General features: G+C 44.3%; 1 protein-coding gene across 1 annotated transcript; it reads right to left on the bottom strand.

The window, feature by feature from the left end:
• Positions 1-1,894: 1,894 nt before the first annotated feature.
• Positions 1,895-17,564, bottom strand: EIF3B (eukaryotic translation initiation factor 3 subunit B). The gene is made up of 19 exons (XM_053957741.1): positions 16,801-17,564; positions 13,508-13,700; positions 12,368-12,487; positions 12,219-12,276; positions 11,435-11,563; positions 10,272-10,429; positions 9,525-9,656; positions 9,357-9,423; positions 9,211-9,257; positions 8,211-8,421; positions 7,572-7,644; positions 6,980-7,102; positions 6,742-6,820; positions 5,734-5,872; positions 5,410-5,535; positions 4,853-4,930; positions 4,040-4,148; positions 3,563-3,680; positions 1,895-2,467 (listed from the first exon to the last, which is right to left on the bottom strand). The coding sequence occupies exons 1-18, from the start codon at positions 17,261-17,263 to the stop codon at positions 3,577-3,579; spliced, it is 2,409 nt and encodes an 802-aa protein (XP_053813716.1). The 5' UTR covers positions 17,264-17,564; the 3' UTR covers positions 1,895-2,467; positions 3,563-3,576.
• Between the last annotated feature and the right edge of the window lie 2,850 nt (positions 17,565-20,414).

Below are 20,414 nucleotides of genomic sequence, written 5' to 3'. Positions count from 1 at the left end.
AGTGCTGTGGGAAGCCTTTTTCCCCACCATACACATCTTTATACAGTACCTACACACCTGCTTCTGCTTTGACCATCCTCTGAAGCCCTTACAAAGGCACAGGCTGAGAAGCAGTGGCAGAGAACTCAAAGCTACACAGGTGGATTCAATCCCCCAGGACCCTCCTCCCTACTCCACCTCCTAGTGCTATTCCAAGATATGGCAAAGAGGGTAATTTACCAAGTACATTCCCATAAAGCAATTTCAGTAGCACATAATTTACAAAAGGCATGTGAAGTAAGAAACACAAGAGAAAAGATGAAGGAATTGAAGTGAGTGATGTCAGAAATGTCAGTGTCAGATGAGAAAAGGCCTGAACTGCTGGTCAGTACAAGATCTCATCAGCTTCCAAAGCTGCTGCAGGAACAATTTTGGATGCAATTTTTGGTTATTTTTTTCCTCCACTGATGATCCACACTTCAGAGAAGCATCTTAGAAGAGAACTCAAGTCATTCAACAATGGCATTACATTTAATTACTTAGAAAACAGACAGAAATAAAACATAGTAGCCTATGAAACTTTCACTGTGTGGAGACAGGAGAAAAAACATTCCAGCTCCATTTGTAATTCAAAAAACAGTTGAGAAGTCAGGTCTTCACAACAAAAGGGTCATAAAAATGATTCCTGCTATGCAAGTTCAAAGCCATCATTCTTTACCAGGAGGGTGCTGAGGCTCTGGCACAGGGTGCCCAGAGAAGCTGTGGCTGCCCCAGCCCTGGAAGCATCCAAGGCCAGCTTGGATGGGGCTTGGAGCAACTTGGGATAGTGGAAAGTGTTTGGAAATGGATGAGCTTTGACATCCTTTCCAACCCAAACCAAGTGTTTCTGCACTGTTTTTCTAGAAAGTATTTCTTTCCAGTTTAGTTGAGAAATGAGGGGTGGAAATACTGTGGAATAAACTTTAATCAACTGTACCTGTCAATATGGATTATGAATGAACAAATGCAGAAAATTGGAAATTAATAGAGTTTTGGAAAACAACATGTGCTGGTTAAAGAGTGAATTGTTGGAACTAAGTCAATACCATTTATGGGAAAATAATTTTGAAAACTTCCTGGTGAAGAGGACATAGGAGTTAATTGAGGTACTTGTGCATTGGCCATCACAGCAAATTTACCTGATGACAAAGTGAGTGCTGAGAACATCCCTGTCCCTTGGCCACCTGCAGCTGAGTGGGGCTGCCCTGTGCCCAGAGGGGCCTCCCACTCCAGAGCTGTCCCACCCTGCTGTACAAGTGAGCCCTGGGCTTAAGGAAAGCCAGCCAGAAGTGCTCACCTTGGCAATTTCCCTGCCCAGTCCAGGAGAGGAGACAGGAACATCCTCATTCTCCAAGGGCAAGGAACAGGCCAGCCTCTCTCACTGCTCTGACACAATACCCAGTTCTACTCACAAATAAAAATACAGAGAAGCTGCTGCACCAGCTCTGAGTACAGTTCTCCATCCTGAGCTTGCAGGGCTTTGGAAATGAAACAGGTACTGTAAGAGGGAACAAAAAGCATGTGCACAGAGCAGTGCTCTGAAGTTTGCAGTTTTCACTAGTAAAACACTAGGGTTAGTAATACACTAACTCAGGAATTCCTGAGGCTTTTATCAGTTTGCAAATGGTTTAAGAATCCAGTCATTTTCTAGTCACTCCACCACCATGAACAGGTCAACGTGACAGATTAATGAGCTGTATCATATTGTAAAAAACCAAGCAGCCACAACACCAAGCCAGAAGGGCCATGAGGAACCGAGACTTGAAAAAATCCAAAGGAACCATTAGCCAGTACAGCAAACACATTCTTATTACTGGGTGATGCTTGAGTTTGATCATTCAGGGAGAGATTCCCTACAAACAACACACAGCCAGCATGGTTTTAGTATAGGTCTGCTTTTATTTCCATATTCAGCTCTTTGAGGGAGACATCCTTTCACAATCTGAAAGGAGGAGGGTATAGCCCGCTGTAGTGCTGCTTCAGCACACTAAAACACATCATACGAAAAATGCTTCTGGTGACTTTCCCCCAACCCAAATGAACACCTGTCCATGCCCTGGGGACACAGAGAGAGTCCTGGAACCCAAACATTGTGTGTGTGAGACAGGGGTGCACTGGTGAATCTCACCTCACTGGCACCAGGTAAAAAATGCCAGCTGGCAAGGACTGCACGGGACTTGGGAAGTAAATACTGGTAGTAGTGGATTTAAAAAGAAAAAAAAAAACAATAATCAAACCCTAGAAAAAAAAATATAAATTTAAAAGCAGCGCCTTTCCAATATCTCACTGCAGCAGGCAGCAAGACTTAAAGGCACTACAATGTGTCAGAATGGAGAAAATCTGGTGCATCCACCCTTCCAGAGTGCAAGAATATGGACTAAGAATTCCAAAGTTGATATAGGCTTTTGGAAAACAAACGAACTTCTTTTCAGCACAAGATCTGGTGGAGCTGCAGAAAAACAAAAAAAGAGGTGAGTTAGTTACTGTGCTTTTATACAAACAGCTCAACCTCAGAAACTGAGCTGGTGAAAGGCTACACCAGCTTGTGTTTCACCTCTTCCTAAACTCATGTGGTTTAAATCCACACACTAAGCAGCTTCTCTCCCTCTTCCTTCCAGAAAAAGATCTCCCATGTATGGAACACATAAGCCAGACCCAAATACAGTCAAAGGTATCAAGGCTATTATTTTTCTACAGCTGCAAGAGGCACATGTTGCACCTGAGCTCTTTAGATATCGGGAGGCTGAAGAACTGCAGGGTGACTTACAGCAGCATATTTACAGTCTCCCCTTCCTCTTCCTTAAGAGAGATCTTAAACTTGACAGAGCAGGAACCCACTGCAAGTTTTAAATCCTGTCAGTGTCTGTGAAAGTATTTTTCTTCCTCATTACAATGTCAAGCTCACTAAAGAACACTTCCTGCAACAGGGGCTGGAAGTAGCCTCCACTGCCAACATAAAATATGTGAATTCACAAGAAGGAGCTGGGAAAACACTGAATTAAATACAAGATTTCCCAACAATCCATGCCAGTCAGTACACAGAAATCTGCTACCATGTGAACTCTATCCAACTTTTCTAGAAAACAACAACTGAGTTCATGCAGATATTTAAACACCATCTCAAAATTTTATCAGCCCACAGACAAATGCTGTGTATTACTGCTGGACAGTATTTAAACTCTGTCCAGTCTTGGACTAACATGCAAATCTTCCAAAAGGCAAAATTCCTATCTCATATCAACTACAATTCCTCCTACTGATAGAACTTACAGGTCTGCAACACTCTGTTCACAGGCTGTTGTGACTCTGTTTTGGGCTTGATCTCTCTGGCAAGACAGGATTTAGAGTATTCTGCCCAGTACAACTCACAAATCTGACTGTCGTAATTACTTTTTTTTAAAAACTTACCTTTCCTAGCCACAGAAAAAACATAAACCAACTCAGGGAACACTACATTCACCAGTGCAACAGACAGACCTAGCTCCCTAAAGCAAGTTATCAACTCTATAGCAATAGTTGGCAGAGTTTCTCTCAGAGTTCTTACCACAGTTTTATTAATTACTCTGGTTCAGCAAGGGTAATAATTTCTTCATTGATAAAAAATTCCACAGTCTCCTCCTCCCAGTCATCGACATTGCTGTCCAGCTCATCTGTGTCTACCCCTGCAATGGAGAAAACAACACTGAACACAACAAACAAGGCAGCAGTGGAATGATTTGATGGTCTTGGCAGAAAGCCCTTAGACCAGCAGTGAAACAAGAGGTAAAGAGGTGCTTTAAATCCTAACAAGTACATGTCAAATTTATTCAGTGATAACCAAGGCATTACTGTCTCTTCCTCCAGTTTTATCCCACGGTCAAGCCAATGCCTTTTCCCCCCTTAAATCCTGCCACGATTCAGGATAAAAAGCACAAAGAACCTCCAGAGAACACGGGACTGGCTTTACAGGAAGCAGAGGGAGAAGAGAAGGGGCTGAGGCCCGAAGGAGGAGCTGCTGTGGCTGTGCCCAGCCCCGTCTCACCCCCGCGCAGCTCCAGGCGCTCGTTGCGCTGCTCCATGTACAGCTCTTGTGCCATCTTGCGGTACTTCCTGAACTCCTCCATCATCGTGCGCCGCCGCTCCACCAGCTCCTGCAGGGCACAGCGGGCTGTCCAGCCTCCCCCTGAACCAAACCCACACCCCGGGGCTGTCCAGCCTCCCCCTGAACCAAACCCACACCCCAGGGCTGTCCAGCCTTCCCCTGAACCAAACCCACACCCCGGGGCTGTCCAGCCTCCCCCTGAACCAAACCCACACCCCGGGGCTGTCCAAGCTCCCCCTGAACCAAACCCACACCCCGGGGCTGTCCAAGCTCCCCCTGAACCAAACCCACACCCCGGGGCTGTCCAAGCTCCCCCTGGGCCAAACCCACACCCCGGGGCTGTCCAAGCTCCCCCTGGGCCAAACCCACACCCCAGGCATTCCTGAGCAAGGCAAACTTTGTTCTCATAAACAACTTCTACTGACTTAGAAGAAAAAAGATTCTCTTCTCTAATCAGAATGCTGTTTTGGTGAGGTGTCCTTTTTTCTAATTGAAAGAGCTTTTCTTAATTTAAACACTGGCTAATGCAGCAACATGCTGAGAACTCCAAAACGTTACCATCTTTGCTTAGTGACGTAACACCAGTTCCTCTCCAGCCTCTTTACAGTAGCACCTCTCTGAACTATCCATTGGACTAATTTTAACCATCAAATGAACACTTGTGATACAGAAAATGCAGCTTACATATCACCAGTACAAACTAAGGATAGGCTACAAGAGTTCTATCTAGAATATATTTCAAAAGTGTCTTGCCTTTGAAGCTTTGGACTGGCTCAGGCGATCCTTCTGCTCAAATATCTTGGAGTATTTCTTCAGGTCTTTCTTAATTTGCTGTGAAACAGGAAATTAAATTTCAGCTCGTGTCTCAGACTAGCAACCACAACCATCATCTTCTCTAATAACTCCTTTGGTAGGCCTAAGCAGGCTATGCCCTTCTGAAAAACATCTCTCTGCTAGGCAATTTCCCTTCACTATAATTTCGTGCTTCCTGGCTTATAGATCATACAAGTGCCTCTGTACACATACAACTAGCAAGGTCTGAAGAGCAAAATTCAATTTACTCTTCTTTATACCCTTTCATCATACCTTAATTGTAAGAACAACTGGTAATCACTTCTATTTTGAGCTTATAATACAGTTAATATCTGCAAACATTCCCAGAAGTGAGGTCCCACACAGCAATGTGTTTATTCACACATTCAGGGCAAAAGGCAGTTGTGTAACAAACCTCATCCTCAAGAAGAGGGAGTATGCCAAGTATGCTTTTTACACCAAATCCCTGCCAGCACAAAGTCCCTGGAACACCCTACCTTTATCTGATCCTCGCTGAGCAGGGTAGCTGGTCGTGGTCTCCAGAGCAGCTGACAGAACCTGTCTTTGTTGTTTTTCTGAAGCAGACGGCCTTGGAAGGTCCATAACCAATATGCATTGTCCACCTGGAAGAGCAGTGCAGCAGCTCAGCCTAAATAAGCTTTAACTTAACATTAGAGTGCTCAGAAATAAATGTTTAAAACTGTGGTGGAGGTTAAGTCATTCAACCAGTGACAGGTGTTCATTTTCTCTCCCTGATCAATAACCCTTTCCAATACTGCTGGAAGAGCAGGCAGGGGTGGGGAAAAGAGGTGCAGCAGTACCTTGTGGCTCCACCAAGACACAGAGGTGACAATGTATCTGCCCGTGGGGTCCCACTCCACATCTGAGGCCGTGTAGTGCTCCGCGATGTTCATCATGGTGCAGTCGGACGTGTCAACAAATGCTAAGGCACCATTCATGCTGCACAGGCAAAACAAAACATTGCTTTACACCTCCAGGCAAAACAAAACATTGCTTTACACACCTGCACAGCCTGGGCTTTTAAAAACATGTCACAAGCTGCATCTCTACAACTCCTCATTGCAAACAAAGTCTCACAGCAGCCAAGAGACAGGTTCCTGCCAGCCTCTGTGGCTGGAGAGGAACACAGTGGATAAAAACAAAACACCATGAAAGAACAACACTTCTGTTTCTATGTTCAGGGACCCTTAAGAATACAAATAAATGGGTTAAAGTCACTGTAGAAACATGCTCTGGGCAAGCTACAGCCAAAGTTAAACAATCATATGCTTAGACATAGTAGTGAAGACGACATTAAAGAAAAGATTTCTAAGATGAACAGCAGTGCTTGATTGAAAGCAAATATTACTTGAATGATTAACAACAATTTTCACTTGCAACTTGTGAAACTTTCTTGGTAATCCCTTCACAAAGCAACACTAACATTAACAGGTATTGCCCATGAAAGGGCACAAGGCAATGACAACAAATGCATCACAAGAGCCATAAGCATGTCCAACCTGGATTGGCTCAGTCAGTATTTAACTTAAACAGCTGGAAGGTGTTTCTAAATATCCACTTTCCTGCATTGAAATGCATTGAAAAATGCATTCTTATTTGGTGTGGCAAAAATAGGAAGTGAAAGCTGCAAAGGACTAAGATACATCATGAAGCTGCATATCTGCACTGCCTTTGCTTTTGCACAGCTCAATCAGGACTACAGCAATCAGCATTGTCAGGGACACCAAACACTTCTTGGTGAGATACTGTAGTTCTTTTCTTCTTTTAAAATCAACATGGTGGGGTTCAGCAGCCTGTGCAACACTCACCTTCTGAGGCCAGCCAACACTACAAACTGCCCCTGGGGACTCCAGAATATCGTGTTTGCCTGCTGTTTGTCAAAAGTCTCTGAAAAGAAACAAGGCAAATTCAGAAAAACATCTCAATCCAATGCTATCATTTAAAAGCATCAAACCCCACTAATTTCTCACAAAACATCACAAACAGCTGTAATTTTGAGTTTACAAAATGTTTAGTATCTGCACTTTTCACTTGTTTTTCACTTACTTATGAGTTCTATTTTCCCGTTGTTTTTAACGTGGTAAAAGGAAACTGAAATTCGCGGAGTTTCTCCATGCAACACAGCAAACTTGCTTCCATTTGGTTCCCAAGCAAAGGCTATGATGCTTTCTGTAACAAAAGGAGCCAAAACTCTGTTAAAGGACAATACAAACCTCTGATTTCAAGTAGTTACCAAAGAAAACCAAGATACTGAAGAGAGAGAACCCATCAGTTAACAGAACTTCTCTTAAAACACAGGTTGATAAGGCAATTGCAGGGAGTTAGGGGAAGTGTTTCTAACTATAGCTCTAAGTCTTCCATCATCTACAAAATACATCCCTATTATCAGCCCTACCATTTTGATTAATAACAGACTTTCAATTCTGTCATTTTTCAAATCAGTCACAAACATGAACAGCAACAGAAGTTTTGATTTCTCATTTTTACACGAGACATTCTGCAACATTAAAATCCAACTCTTTTCCAAAGGGTTAAAGTCCTAATTATGTCAGGTGTTGTTGACAAGAATTTCTAAGGAAGACATAAGCATCTCTACAGAAAAGTTCAAGCTCAAAAGCAAGGAAATATTTGGCATTACCTTTCATTTCCACCACATCCACCGGCACCTGTTTCTCTCTCATGCGGAATATTTCAAAGTTGGTCACTACCCCCTGTAAAGGCCAAAATCAGCTCATTACCCAGCACAAAAACAGCAGAGTAAATAATTTTATCACTAGGCAGAGAAGGACAACTCCTCAATTAGCCTGTTAGGACACAGGATGAGAGTGAGTCAAGGTTTTATTCCTTTAATGAGAGCAGATAAATACAATATGCCTCCTTACCAAAAACAGTCCAAATTTGTTCTGATAAAGAATAACTTCAGAATTGTAGAAAAGCATTTGGTTTTTTTTCAGACTGTTATAAAATTTAATTAAGACAGATGAACATACGGCACGTTATGCAGCTTGACCTACATGTTGTTCAATAACTGCTTAATTGTGATCTGGTGGTGAGGCACAGACCTCATAGAGACCAAGAGGCCACTAAAGTCAAAGCAAATCCTGGATGCAAACATTACATACATTTTGCTTTCCACATGCTTCAAATTCAAATGGAAAAAATTAAAAATAGCTTTGACATGATACAATTTACACCGCATTTATTTAAAGACAGTACTGAAAGAGAAGGAAGCATGAGGCAGAACCAGATTTTCCCAACAAAATCAGAACCCTTGTACCTGTGTGCCTTTGGGAGTCCTGTCTACCTTCACACACAGGTAGTCCCCGTTCTTCTGCCAGTGCAGTTTACAATCTACTACGTTGAACAAATTCCGCACACGAATTTCTTGTCTAGAAGGCAGCTGCATCAAAGTCACTCTTGCTGGGATGTCTTTGTCCTCAGGCACCCAGAAAGCAATTATGTTACCACCTGGAGACCATGAGAAGTCTCTACAGGAACAAAGTTAAAAATATGCCGTTTTAATTTTCAGTTAGAGATACTACAAGCAGAAACCACTTTCCTCATAGTATCTGAATGTTGCAGACAAAGATCAAGTCTCAGTAATAAAGAAAAGCACAGATACATAACTGAGGGCAATTTAATAACTATTTTAATATTTTAATATTTTAACAATTTTAATAAACAGATTTTTAAGCAGCTGTTTAAATTTGCTATATCACCAATGCTGTGTCTCATCAGCACATCTCAGCAAAAAGCAGGGGTTGCACACAGAGTAACTGCCAAAGATCTACGAACAAATGAGCCAAAAAAACCCCAAAACCTATTAAATTACCATAGAGACCATCTTCTTGCACCTGGGTACACTTAATTTTCTTGTTACTTTACAGAGATGTACTTTAAAAACTCTCACAGGAGTCAATGTGTCTTGTGCAGACACAGCACACTGCTCTAAGCCAGCACAACCACCTTGTTAGGGAGATATTCCCTAACAAACTGCATTCCAGTCTGGTTTTGTAGACAAGGAACAGAACTCCCAAGCTAGACTCTGGATTAAGCACTCCCACAAAGAGGATTTCAAAGCACAGAATCTACCAAGTGTGTTCATCAACCACTGGAGAGTTTTTTATTTCTTTTTTACACTTTGTCTAATTTGACCACCTCAACATGTAAAGCTCTTTGCTCCAGGCAACATAAAGATTGCTCTTCCTATAACAAATCCCCAGACTAAAACATTCCAGCTAAAGAGCGCAGTTACGATTTCAAGGGAATAGACTCACCTTATCCCATTGATTTTCAAACTCTTTTTGTCCAACAAACCCATAGACTAAAATGAGAAAAGGATGAATTTTCAAGTTAGTAACATTCTTACATTTACACACTTACTTTCTACTCTCATTATTATGCAAGAAAAGCAAGAACTTACAGGTGTTTCATAGATGCTGAGGGTATCTGAAGTCATTCGAGCAAAGAATTTACCATCATGACTCCATCTAAGCAAGAAAGAAAAAAAATATTAAATTGGAACTGCCTTTTTATTAAATTAAGTCTGGGACCACAACTCTCTACTCTAAAATTCTGCTTCTCAACCTACTTAAAAATAGGCCAGTGAGCTGAGTTTTCACAGTGGAATCCTCTCTTCTTTTGGCCAGTCAGAATATCCCAGATGATGATAGCCTGAGGGTCATCCTGTGTGTCCATCAAAGGGCTGAAGGTCACTAAATACCTACAAAAGAAATAATCCAATTCATTACTGAAACTTCATCTAATACGTCAGTACCAGTAGGTTTTTATCCAAGTAGTATTTAAATACCAGGCACTTTTAAACAACAGTTTCTCTAATGGGATTTTTCAGAGGAGGGAAAAAGAAGAACAGGATGATAAAAGAGGAGCAAGTTTCCCTGGCATCCCTCTGAAAGGCTGAAAACAGGCTCTAGATTTATGTGCAAGCACTTCCATATTGATGTTACAAGGGAGGGGAACTCACCAAATACACTGTTAACTATTATATAGTTTTGACATGAGAATAACACTGGTTTCCAACCCAACATAAATCATTGACCTTATCCAACCCAAATTACAGGGATGCTGGGCTTCTCCATTGGAAGGTAAATACTCTCTTTAATACAAAAAAGCATAAAACCCAACTGCTTCCAAATGTGTTACTTGAAAACTCAAATGAAAATGCATCTCAGTCCTGAAATTATTTTATCCTTCTCTCCAGAGCTCTTTAATGTTTAAAAAATCTTAAGAAATTAATTTTAGCACTCCAGATTTGGAGGATGCTGCTCATACCTCATGCTTTTGACCCCTTAGCCCAAACCAACATCATGGTCTGTACCTTTCACAGGGTGAGAAGTCAATGAGCTGCACTCCTTGATGACTAAACCTTTGAATCTGCTTGAACTTCTCTCCACCCCACAGAGCGATGCCCCTCTGGTGGAATGTAGCCAGGTAGGTGCCTTTGGGGGACCAGCGGACGTAGGTCTCTGTCCACCTCTGGATTTAAAAAAAAAAAAGTACACACAGAAGTTTAATTTCATGCTTTGTCCCTAGAAGAGAAAGAATTAATGCGTGGCTTGTAGCAGCACATTTTGTAAATCCCTTTACTAAGTGAAGATCTCAGGATCTGTGGTAACTGTGGAGTTTTGTTTCATGCACATAATGTACAGTACCTATTCTTCAGGCTGAAAATTGTCAATTGAGACCTTTTCAACTTACAGATCACCAAAGACTTTTTTCAGGTACAGTGACATCCTTTGTGCAATAACAATTAAATCCACCTAATACCCTGGATTTCCTTCTTTCAGCCTTGGTAAGAACATACTGTTCTCAAAACTAAGGGTAGGTATTTCAAATTTCTGACACAGCTCTGGACCTTCAGCTAAGTTAGAGAGATCTCAGCAATACAGAGCACAGCCAGAGACCATGGTGATGAGCAAATGTTCTCACCATCCCAAAGCCAACTTCCTCCTACTGAAACAGTTATTAAAGAAAATGCTCCTGGGTCCTAACAGTTCCCAGCAAGTCCAGTGCCTGCAGCAGACAGGCAGACTAACTCTCCCTTTTTTATGCCATTACCAAACCAGCTATTCCTCTTTAACACCTCTGTGGTCAGCACAAAAGCAAGGAGTCATCTGAAGCAGCAAACATAAGCACATATTCAGCTCGAATGAATAGTGCTTCTCAAACTCTGACTTTGCATTCTCAGGTCTTTCTGAATCACCTATAACAGAGAGATGAAGGAAACTAATGGGCAACATAGACCAATTAAAAATAAAAAACAAACACCACCACAAACCCTTAAAAAGTTCACTTCACAGTTCTCTTACCTAAGCAGCTAAGTCTAATTATAAAGGATGTGATTTCACCCTCTTCACAAGGAAGAAAAAAATAATTCAGCAATGGGAAAAAGCCCTTTTTTTGAATTAAAAAGCTGCAATGTAATAAAATGAAGGAGATTGGCAGTGTATGTGCAATCTCCAGCACTTCCAGGACACTCACTGCTCTGTCTTCAATTTGAACAGGTTCCTTGATGTCATTCCAAAAAATGGAAGTCCGGTCTCCTGACTCAAAGATCACACTGTACTGATCCCTGCAATCAGGGTCTTCCAACCAGTATCGGAGATTCCCCTGAGAAACACAGAGCAAAAGACTATGAGTCACAGTTTAAGTCAGCAAGTTCCACAAATTAGTATCTACCTGGCAGGTGGAAGCTGGTCTTACCAGAGAGTGCAACTTTGGGGTCTTACCACTGCAAACAAGTTTTTGAAGTTAAATTAAACAATTCCAATTACTGGATACTAGAGGCTGAGAGCACGCCACAAACAGGTGGACCTTCAAGGTGTTTTGATGATGTTTAATACTTATTTTAAACAAGAAGTCATTTGGGTTTTGGTTTTTAAAGAAAAAGCCAAACTATTGTTTCTTCCACCAGACTATTTACAAAGCAACTGCTAACAAACACCAAAGTTTGCCTCAAGCAATTAAGAATATAAAAAGATGCTTTTGAAAATCTATTTTTAAATTACTTGTGCAAAATTATTATTCACTCTTAATTAATAAGAGTAAATTAGGCTTCGCACTATGTGTAACTATTAAGCAGAAGCACCGAGTTCCTCCCATCACTGCCTGATGGTGAGCATGAAGGAACAGCAGCATGTGATCAGCACTGCTATTTACAACACCATTAACACATGGTTTCTATTTTCATATGGACATTTCAGCAATGAAGTAACCATTTAATATTAAGCTGAATATTCTTTCCACTTTTCCAAAAATTCCTTACCAAATCCTTAAATGGCTGTTTCTCAGGGATTTCCCACTCATCACTGATTGTCATGTACCTGAAAGAGCAATTTGGTTGGTTACACTCCATGCAGGCACTCAGGATTAGAACCCCCAAATTTACAGATAACACACAATTGCTGCACTCACTTATCAAAGTCTGTGAAGAGGTTGACTCTGAAGGTGTGCTGCTTATCCAGTTTGTATCCATCTGCATTCTTCACAGCATCCACGGCGTGGGAGGGAGACATGTACTCCAGGAAGATGTACCTGCAAGGAAGGAAAACCAAAGTGACATTGTTGACTACACAACAGGCTCAAAATAAAGAAGAAACAATGGGGATGAATTAAGAATTCAGTACAGAGCATCTACAAGAGAACTTCTTGTCTTGTCCTTAACCAATTAGGGTCAACAGCAAATTAATCTCCATTCTGGACACAGGCTCACACACATGGTTTGGCTCTCTAGGCCTGACCTCAATTAATCTGATACCCTTTCTGAAATGGGCCAGACAGAGCAGTGAATGCAAGCTCAACACAACCAGGACAACAAGTGAGAGACAGGAACATGCAGGTTACAGCCACAGCTCTTCCCAGCTGAGTAACAAGTCATGTTTAGGAACTGGAACATGCTGTCACAGGCATCTCAAAGCACCACTCTTGTTTTTCAATTACAGAACTCAGCTTTCTTCTGGCCACTTAATCCAAGCTAGCTTGGAGCCCAGCAGACTCAAAACCAATGGTATCCTGAACACCATCAGTGTTTCAAACAGAGGCATGAACAGAGATAGAGTAATTTTCATGCTGACTTTATAGAAGCAACAATCCCTCCAGTCCAGAAACCTCTTTTTATGCCTTCTAAAGTATGGATTCCTCCAATACCCAGAATATATGCTAGGGATACTGACAATCTACTTTGCAACAAACAGTTCAGCCATTGCTACTAAGTTTTTAGCTCAAGAGGATCATTAACTTGTGCCATAGCAGAAAACTAAGAAAAAACTCCTCACGTAGCACAGAAATTTGTCTCCAAAACCAGCTAAACTGTTTCCATAATTAATCCCCACCGCCCTCCACTATGGAGCCTAATGAGCTCCTAAGCTCCTCAGTTCCCTCAGGAACTTGTCACTGAGACTGATGCCAGGACTGCACAGACTGAGGTAGAAGAAGGTGATGGTAACAACTACGAGGTCACCATAAAAACTGGGCATAAAATATTGACACTAACAATCAAAGATAAGCCAGAGCTGTGTTTCAGTCCTTTTTTCAGTTGGAGTTATCATGACCTACCCTTTTGTTTTTCCATCTGCTTCTGGATAAAATTCATTGATAATTTTACCAAACTTGGAAAATATTTTGTGGATGACATTCTTCAGTTTCTCCAGTCGGTCTGGTCCAACCTGTGGCACATTATCCACAACAATCACTGAGTCTATTCCATCTGCCTCCTGGGGCTGATCTTTCAGGATGTCACCAAGCAGTTCTGCAAAGACAGCACAGACAGGAAACTAAGGCACTGCTCACATCGTGAAGGAGGGAAGATAAAGAGGAAAAGAACAGCGAGAGTAAGAAAACAGAGAGACTTCAAGAAATTTCTAGAATCACTTAAGAAACTTGGTAGGGAATGAATGTTCTGTCAGAAAAACAACCGAATGCACAGCACCCCAACAGCACACCCTAAGTGACAGGATTATGTGGTTTCATGGCAAACTTTGAGCACCCAACTCTGGAAGTCTTTCTTAAAAACATACTTTACACACTGAGGTTGTCAACACTTGCTCTGTCAAGTTTTCTTCAGGAGATAGAACTGGCTCACAAAGTTGTCAAAACTGACAATAGCACAGACAAATGCATGATTTACTACCTGACCTCTGACCAGTCCTCTTGCTCAAATTATAACCAGGTGACTTTGATAAAAAAAAAAAATGTAACCTGTACCTCCCTCCCAAATTACACCAGTTTTAGCATAATTCAAAATTCAAAACTATCCACCATACTGGAAGCTCTGCATGTCTCAGCATCACTGTAATTAAGAACTCACACTCTATCTAAACCTTTAATTAAGCACAAAAACTAAGGTAAGACACTGAAAGACCTATTTAAGCTTTGTGAAGACAAGCACACATCTTTTCACACTGGATATTCTTCTAACATATTAATTCCTGAATATTTGCAGTAAGTTTTAAGATTATGGGAAGATCACTATAAAGTACAAGACTACAGAGAAAATAAGTTCACACCACCATACTCTTGAATTAGATAAAATTTGGAGAGCCAGACTATCTACAGCATGCACAGACTAGGAAATAAAAATCCAAACACATGTAGAAAGACTTAAAATATGAGAACAAACTAAAAAATATCTTGTATATGCTTATATTTCAAAGACATTAGATTTTTGTTGGGTTTGTAATTCAAGAAATTTTTCTGCCCAGAAACATCACTGGAAAGATTTCCAGCAATTAAGAAATATGAGAAACATGCTTACTTTGAATTTCAAACTACTAAAAAGTTGCTTTCTACAACTTTAAGCTTCAACAGGTTATTACACATGAAGTTTCCAATTGATGTAGGGCAACATAAATCACAAATATTTAGCCCATTACCACCAAGATTATGTAGCATCCACAGAATGTTGTTGTTTGCAGTATTTATCACTCAAAAATATCATCTCCATGTCCATGCAGGAACTACAAATAACAATATAAAATATATAAAATGAAAGCATGCCCTACAAAGACAGTACCACAGGAGTCTACTAGCAAAAGGAGAAAACCAAAGTAAAACACAAAAGGGTAATTTTTAAAGGTTCCTTTAGGCATTTTTTTTTTTCATAGCCACTTCTCAAAAAAGACTTTGTGGGCCAAGGAATGCATGTTTAGATTCCTGAGCAGGAATGCAGCACCCTGTATTGAATCAAAACTGTAACAGACTGAAGACAAATTCCCACACTGTGCCCTTAAATTCCAAATAGTGAACAAAGGAATCTTCAAAGAGCAAGAAGCTGGTTCAGCCAGCTCCTGCTGCAGCCAGAAGGGAAGCAGGGTGTGGTGGGTGCAGGGCTATCTTCAGCTGGCAGCATTTTAAGGACCACTGTCATTATCTGAACTAAAACTTCACTGGTACCTAAGTGGCTGTCCAACACATCCCTTCTGCTTTAACTCAGATCAGCTGCTCTTCCATGCCAACAGCACCGGGGAAATGAAGAGGCAGCAAAGGATCTGAGATGTTCCAGTCCTACAGCTGGTCCATCTCACAGGTGCTCCTGAGCATCTGTGTTATCATGAGCATTGGAAGAGCCTTGGCTTGGTCCTACTGGGCTGCTTTTCTCCTTGGGGAGGCACCAGAATAATGGGAAAGGAATAAGGAAGCTCAACTAACAACACACACAGATGGAAAGCCAGATCAGCAAGAGTGACTGACTAAACTCAATCCCTGTAATTCAGCCACTAACACTGGATTTCAGACAGCTGAGAAGTTCACCAAATTAATTAACAACAAAATAGGTGGGGATGGAAAACATGCCCAGTTTCCAAGAAGGAACTGAACGTCACAATCCGACATGTACACAAAGTGTATTAAGCAGGCACTTAACAGAAAGAATCCAACTCGGAGGCAATTTTGCCAAAGTCTCTTTAAGAAACAAAAGTTCAAACAGCTGTTATACAGACTGCTAAACTGAGAACAGCAAACACTTCCTTAATCTAGGATATTTGGCTGCTGTTTTATTAAACTAAACAAAGGACTGGAACACAAGAATGCACCTGTATTCCACTGCCACTTGAGATAACTGGCTGATTTACAATTCTGTGCTTTAGAAACATCTTTCCACTTTTGATACATGTAACAGACCCTAAAATAGCACAAATACTGAACAAATAATGGGGAAACAAGTAGTTTTGCTATTCAAAAACAAAGAACATTTATCTGGAAAGACCCATCTGAAAAACACTAAAGTTCTCACTTGTGTATGACAAGGCCACGTATAAACATTTATTGTCTGTGCAGTTACACAATAGCTTGGCCATGTTGAGGCAGTCAATATCCACCACTTTTAAAAGAACCTGGGCTGACATTTTTAACTGCCAGAAACTATTTTCCCCTATTTTCTTGTCACAAAGCACCTACATCACACCTACTTCATGAGCAGTAACTCTTCTCAAACCCTGTTTACCTACTAATTTGATTCTGGGCCCATGGAAAAAACAAGAACGATGAAACACAATTTGTAACCACATGAACCATTTAAAACTTCTGTTTCTACATCTGAGTTTAACTAATGGAGGCAAAAGGAAGGGAGACGAGCTGGTGACTGCGCTCAGAGGGCAGCCCACACCTGAGGTGTAAGAGCGGTTTTACAGCCGCTTTAACAGCGGGTTTTAGAACAGCAGCGTTGTGCGGTGCAGAGATAACTCAAAACCCAGATGATTTAAGAAGCACAGCTCGGATGCGGAGGCGCACGCAGGATGTGCAGCTGCCCAGCAGCGGGGCGGAGGCGCAGCCGGGCCGGGGGCTCGGGGCACAGCGTTCCCCGGCCCGGCCCCGGCTCCCCACGGGCTCCCCCGGCTCCTCCCGTCCCGCACCTTCGTCGCTGATGTCGTCCACGAAGTCCTCGGGGTCGCTGAAGGAAATCTCATCCTCGGGCTCGGCCGGGGCGGCGGGCGCGGCCTCCCCGTTCTCCTGCGCCGCGCCGGGCTCGGCCTCGGCCGCCGGCTCGGACTTGGGCTCCGCCGCGGGCTCGGCCCCGGCCTCAGAGCGGGGCTCGGGCTCGGCCTTCACGGGGCTCTGCTGGCCGGACGGCGGCTGCGGCTCGGGCGGCGGCGGCTGCTCGGGCTCCTCGGGCGGCGGCGGCTCGGGGGGCCCCGGCGGCGCCTGGGACTCGCCTCCTCCTTCCCGCTCCTCATCTTCCTTCTCGTCCTCCTCCTGCTCCTGCTGCTGCGGCGGCTCCGCGGGCGGCGGGGGCGCGTCCGTGTGCTCGGGCTCCTCGGCGGGGCCCTGCGCGCCGGGCGGCGCGGCGGCCGCGGGGCTCTCCTCGGTGTCCTGCATGGGGCGGCGGCGGTGCCCGGGGCCGGGTGCGGTGCCCGGGTGTGTGTGCGGTGCCCGGTGCCCTGTGCTGGCTGCGGGCTCTCGGTGCCGGTGCCGGTCCCGTCCGGAGCGCGGTGGGGAAAGGCGGGGGAGGGGCGGGGCGGCTCCTACGGCCGGGCCATGTGCGCCAGGCCCAGCGGCCCGCGCGCGCCCGCACCTACCAACGCGCGCAGGGCGAGAGGGGGATCCCTGTCCCCGCCGCCGCTCCCGCCCGCCGCCGCCTTCTCTCCCATCCGCGCACCGGCGATTCCGGCGCCTTTGCCAGCCCTGACTCGCTCCGCCAGCGGCGGCTTCTTCACCTTCTCACCCCGCTGCACGCCTGGCACCCCTATTTCTGACTGCTGTGGTTGAGCCCAAGATGGCGCCGCCTCCCATTCTATTGAGGTGGGGTCCGGCCGAACCATTTTTTGGGGGGCGCCGTTCCATTTAACTGCGCTGACGCCCAGTGAAACCTCCTCCCTCAGCACATGTCGTTGCCCAGCGCTGGGCAGCCGGTGACCGGGCGATGCCACGGTGAAAGGACACCAAATTCTCCCTACCGCCCCCCCTACAACCTTTCACTATGGCTTCGCCCGATGGCAGTCGGCGCGCGCGCGGGCGCTACCAAGCTGGTGTGGAGGGGGAGGCGCGCGGTGCTTCGCCGGCATCGACGTGGCTGTGCCGGGGCGCGGCGAGGGCGGCAGGTCAGCGCACCCCCCGCGGCGGCGGGGCCGTGTGGTACGGCCCGGCGGTAGCGCCACATCAGCCGGGCGGGATGGCGGCGCCGAGAGCTGCGGGGGCGCCGGTGGCGGCCGTGGCCGGGCGGCTCCGAGCGCTGTTTTAGTCCCACCGGGCCCTTTGTGCGTTTTAAATAACATTTTTCCCGAGGTACAAGATGACAGTGACCATGCCCGGCATCTCTGCCTGCCCCGCGAGAAGCCTTAAAGGGCCGGTGACCTCCCGGTGCAGCCGGACACAGGACAGGGATCTGAGGGGTCACGGTGCGCAGTCCTGGCGTCTTAGCGTGGTTTGTAAATGGTTTCTGAACTGGAAAAGCTCTCCTCTCCTCACGTTGGCTACCAACATGACTGACCTGAGAGACGTGACCCCACGTTATCGATTAAACATCGCATTCTGTCCCGGGCATCTCAGGCTGATGAAGAATACAAAGAATACATGAAGTGTGACTTTTGTCACCATGTGTATTTATATATATATATATACACACATATATCGTATATTCAGTGTGGCTCAAATAACTTGGAATTTGCCTCGGATACCATCTTGAGGTGACAATTTTAGAAGAAAAAGTTCTCAAAAAATGGCTCGTCTGTTCGAACTTAGAGACAAACACTTGCATTTTGAGTAGGATTTCTTTTTTTTATCCCAATGCTTTCAATTAATTATCAAAACAGACAATGCCAGCATTAAAAAAAAAAAAAAAAAAAGGCAGAGCAGGTACTGTACATGACATTTAAAAATATTTTAAAATTAGACTTTGTCTTATATTGCAGCATCTTTCATGCTTTAACAAACTTGAGGGCGGGTGTTAGGAAGCTGAGGCAGACAGGCCAGCTGTGTAATTTTTCAGGGAGTCACACGATGGCATCCGAACTCCACTCCAATTCCCCCGGCTGCTGTGTCCATTCCCTGCTGAAGGCAGCTCCAGTGAGTGGAAATGATGACTGGCACTTTGCAGCAATGTTTGCCCCTCATTGTATCGTGGTAGCTGACCAGACCCTGACTTGCAGTCAGCACCAGCACTGACTCTGAAGGGAACAGAAAGTGCTGTTTCCTGCCATCACAACCACCTGTCTTTCCAAGTGTGAGGCAGGACACGGCTGCTGGTCAATCCATGGTCCCAGCATGGTCCCATGGCTCTTCCAGGGGTGTGTATGAGGTCTGTGTTGCTTTTGTTTCACCGCTCCCGCCGTTGTCTGTATTGCTGGAATGTGCAATTTCTGCAATTGCCCTTTTTCCTGTTTGCACTTTTCCAGTCCTTTGGTTAAGCAGTGGATCTAAACGTTGGATTCTCCTTTCCCTGACATTGTAAGGGCTGCTCTTTGCACTTTCCTCTACTTTTCAGCAACTTTTGATTTATCTGCTCTTCCTTCCTTCTCCTTTTCCTTTCTCTGTTGAAATTTCCCCTCACTCCCTGTCCTATCTCACTGCTATTCTTTTTTCTTCCAGCCCTTACTCAGCAATCTGAGGGAGAGTGGAACAACTTTTAAAAACAGAGATTTTGGCACTGGCAGCTGAAGCCTGTTCCTTTAAGTACTCCACATGCAAAACTCCTAATCAATGGGAAACTTGGGGGGAAAAGTCTTGCAGGAAAGGCTTTTTATAACACAGCTCTCCAACCAGCAGTGCCTCATGAATTTTATTGCGTGCAGGTGATCTGAGAATAGTGGAGCTGACAGCTCTGTTTCCTAAACTGAATTCCGAAGGAGTAAGCAAATTCTTGTATGAAATTTCATCTAATCCTGACAGGACGTGCCCAGAATGACACTCTGTGAGGCAGGGCCTCGGGTAGGGACCTATTTCTGCATTGCTTTTGTCACCTGGAACCTGCTGGTTCAGCCCCTCTGCTCCACTCTGGTGAGACCCATCCAGCTCTGGGGTCCCAGCACAGGAGGGACAGGGACCTCTTGGAACAGGTCCAGAGGAGGCCACTAAGATGATCAGAGGGATGGAGCAGCTCTCCTGAAGGAAAGGCTGAGAGAACTGGGATTGTTCAGCCTGGAGAAGAGAAGGTTTCAGGGTGACCTGACTGTGGCCTTTCAATATCTGAAGAGGCCTGCAAGAAAAATGGAGAGAGACTATTTACAAGGGCGAATAGCTTTAAATTGAAATAGAGTAGGTTTTGATTAGATATTAGGATTATCTGGTTAGATATTAGGAAAAAAAACTGTACCCTGTGAGGGTGGGGAGCCCCTGGCACAGGTTGCCCAGAGAAGCTGTGGCTGCCCCATCCCTGGAGGTGTTCAAGGCCAGGTTGGATGGAGCTTGGAGCAACCTGGGCTAGTGGAAGCCATCCCTGCCCACAGCACAGGGCTGTAACAAGATGATCTTTAAGGTCCCTTCCAACCCAAACCATTCTGTGGTTCTCTGACATGTGTCCTTTTTTTTTTTC

This window comes from Vidua chalybeata, chromosome 16 (genome assembly GCF_026979565.1).
Source record: "Vidua chalybeata isolate OUT-0048 chromosome 16, bVidCha1 merged haplotype, whole genome shotgun sequence".
NCBI lineage: Eukaryota > Metazoa > Chordata > Aves > Passeriformes > Viduidae > Vidua > Vidua chalybeata.
The sequence above is the reverse complement of the archived record's forward strand: the minus strand, read 5'-3'. Positions and strand labels throughout refer to the sequence as shown.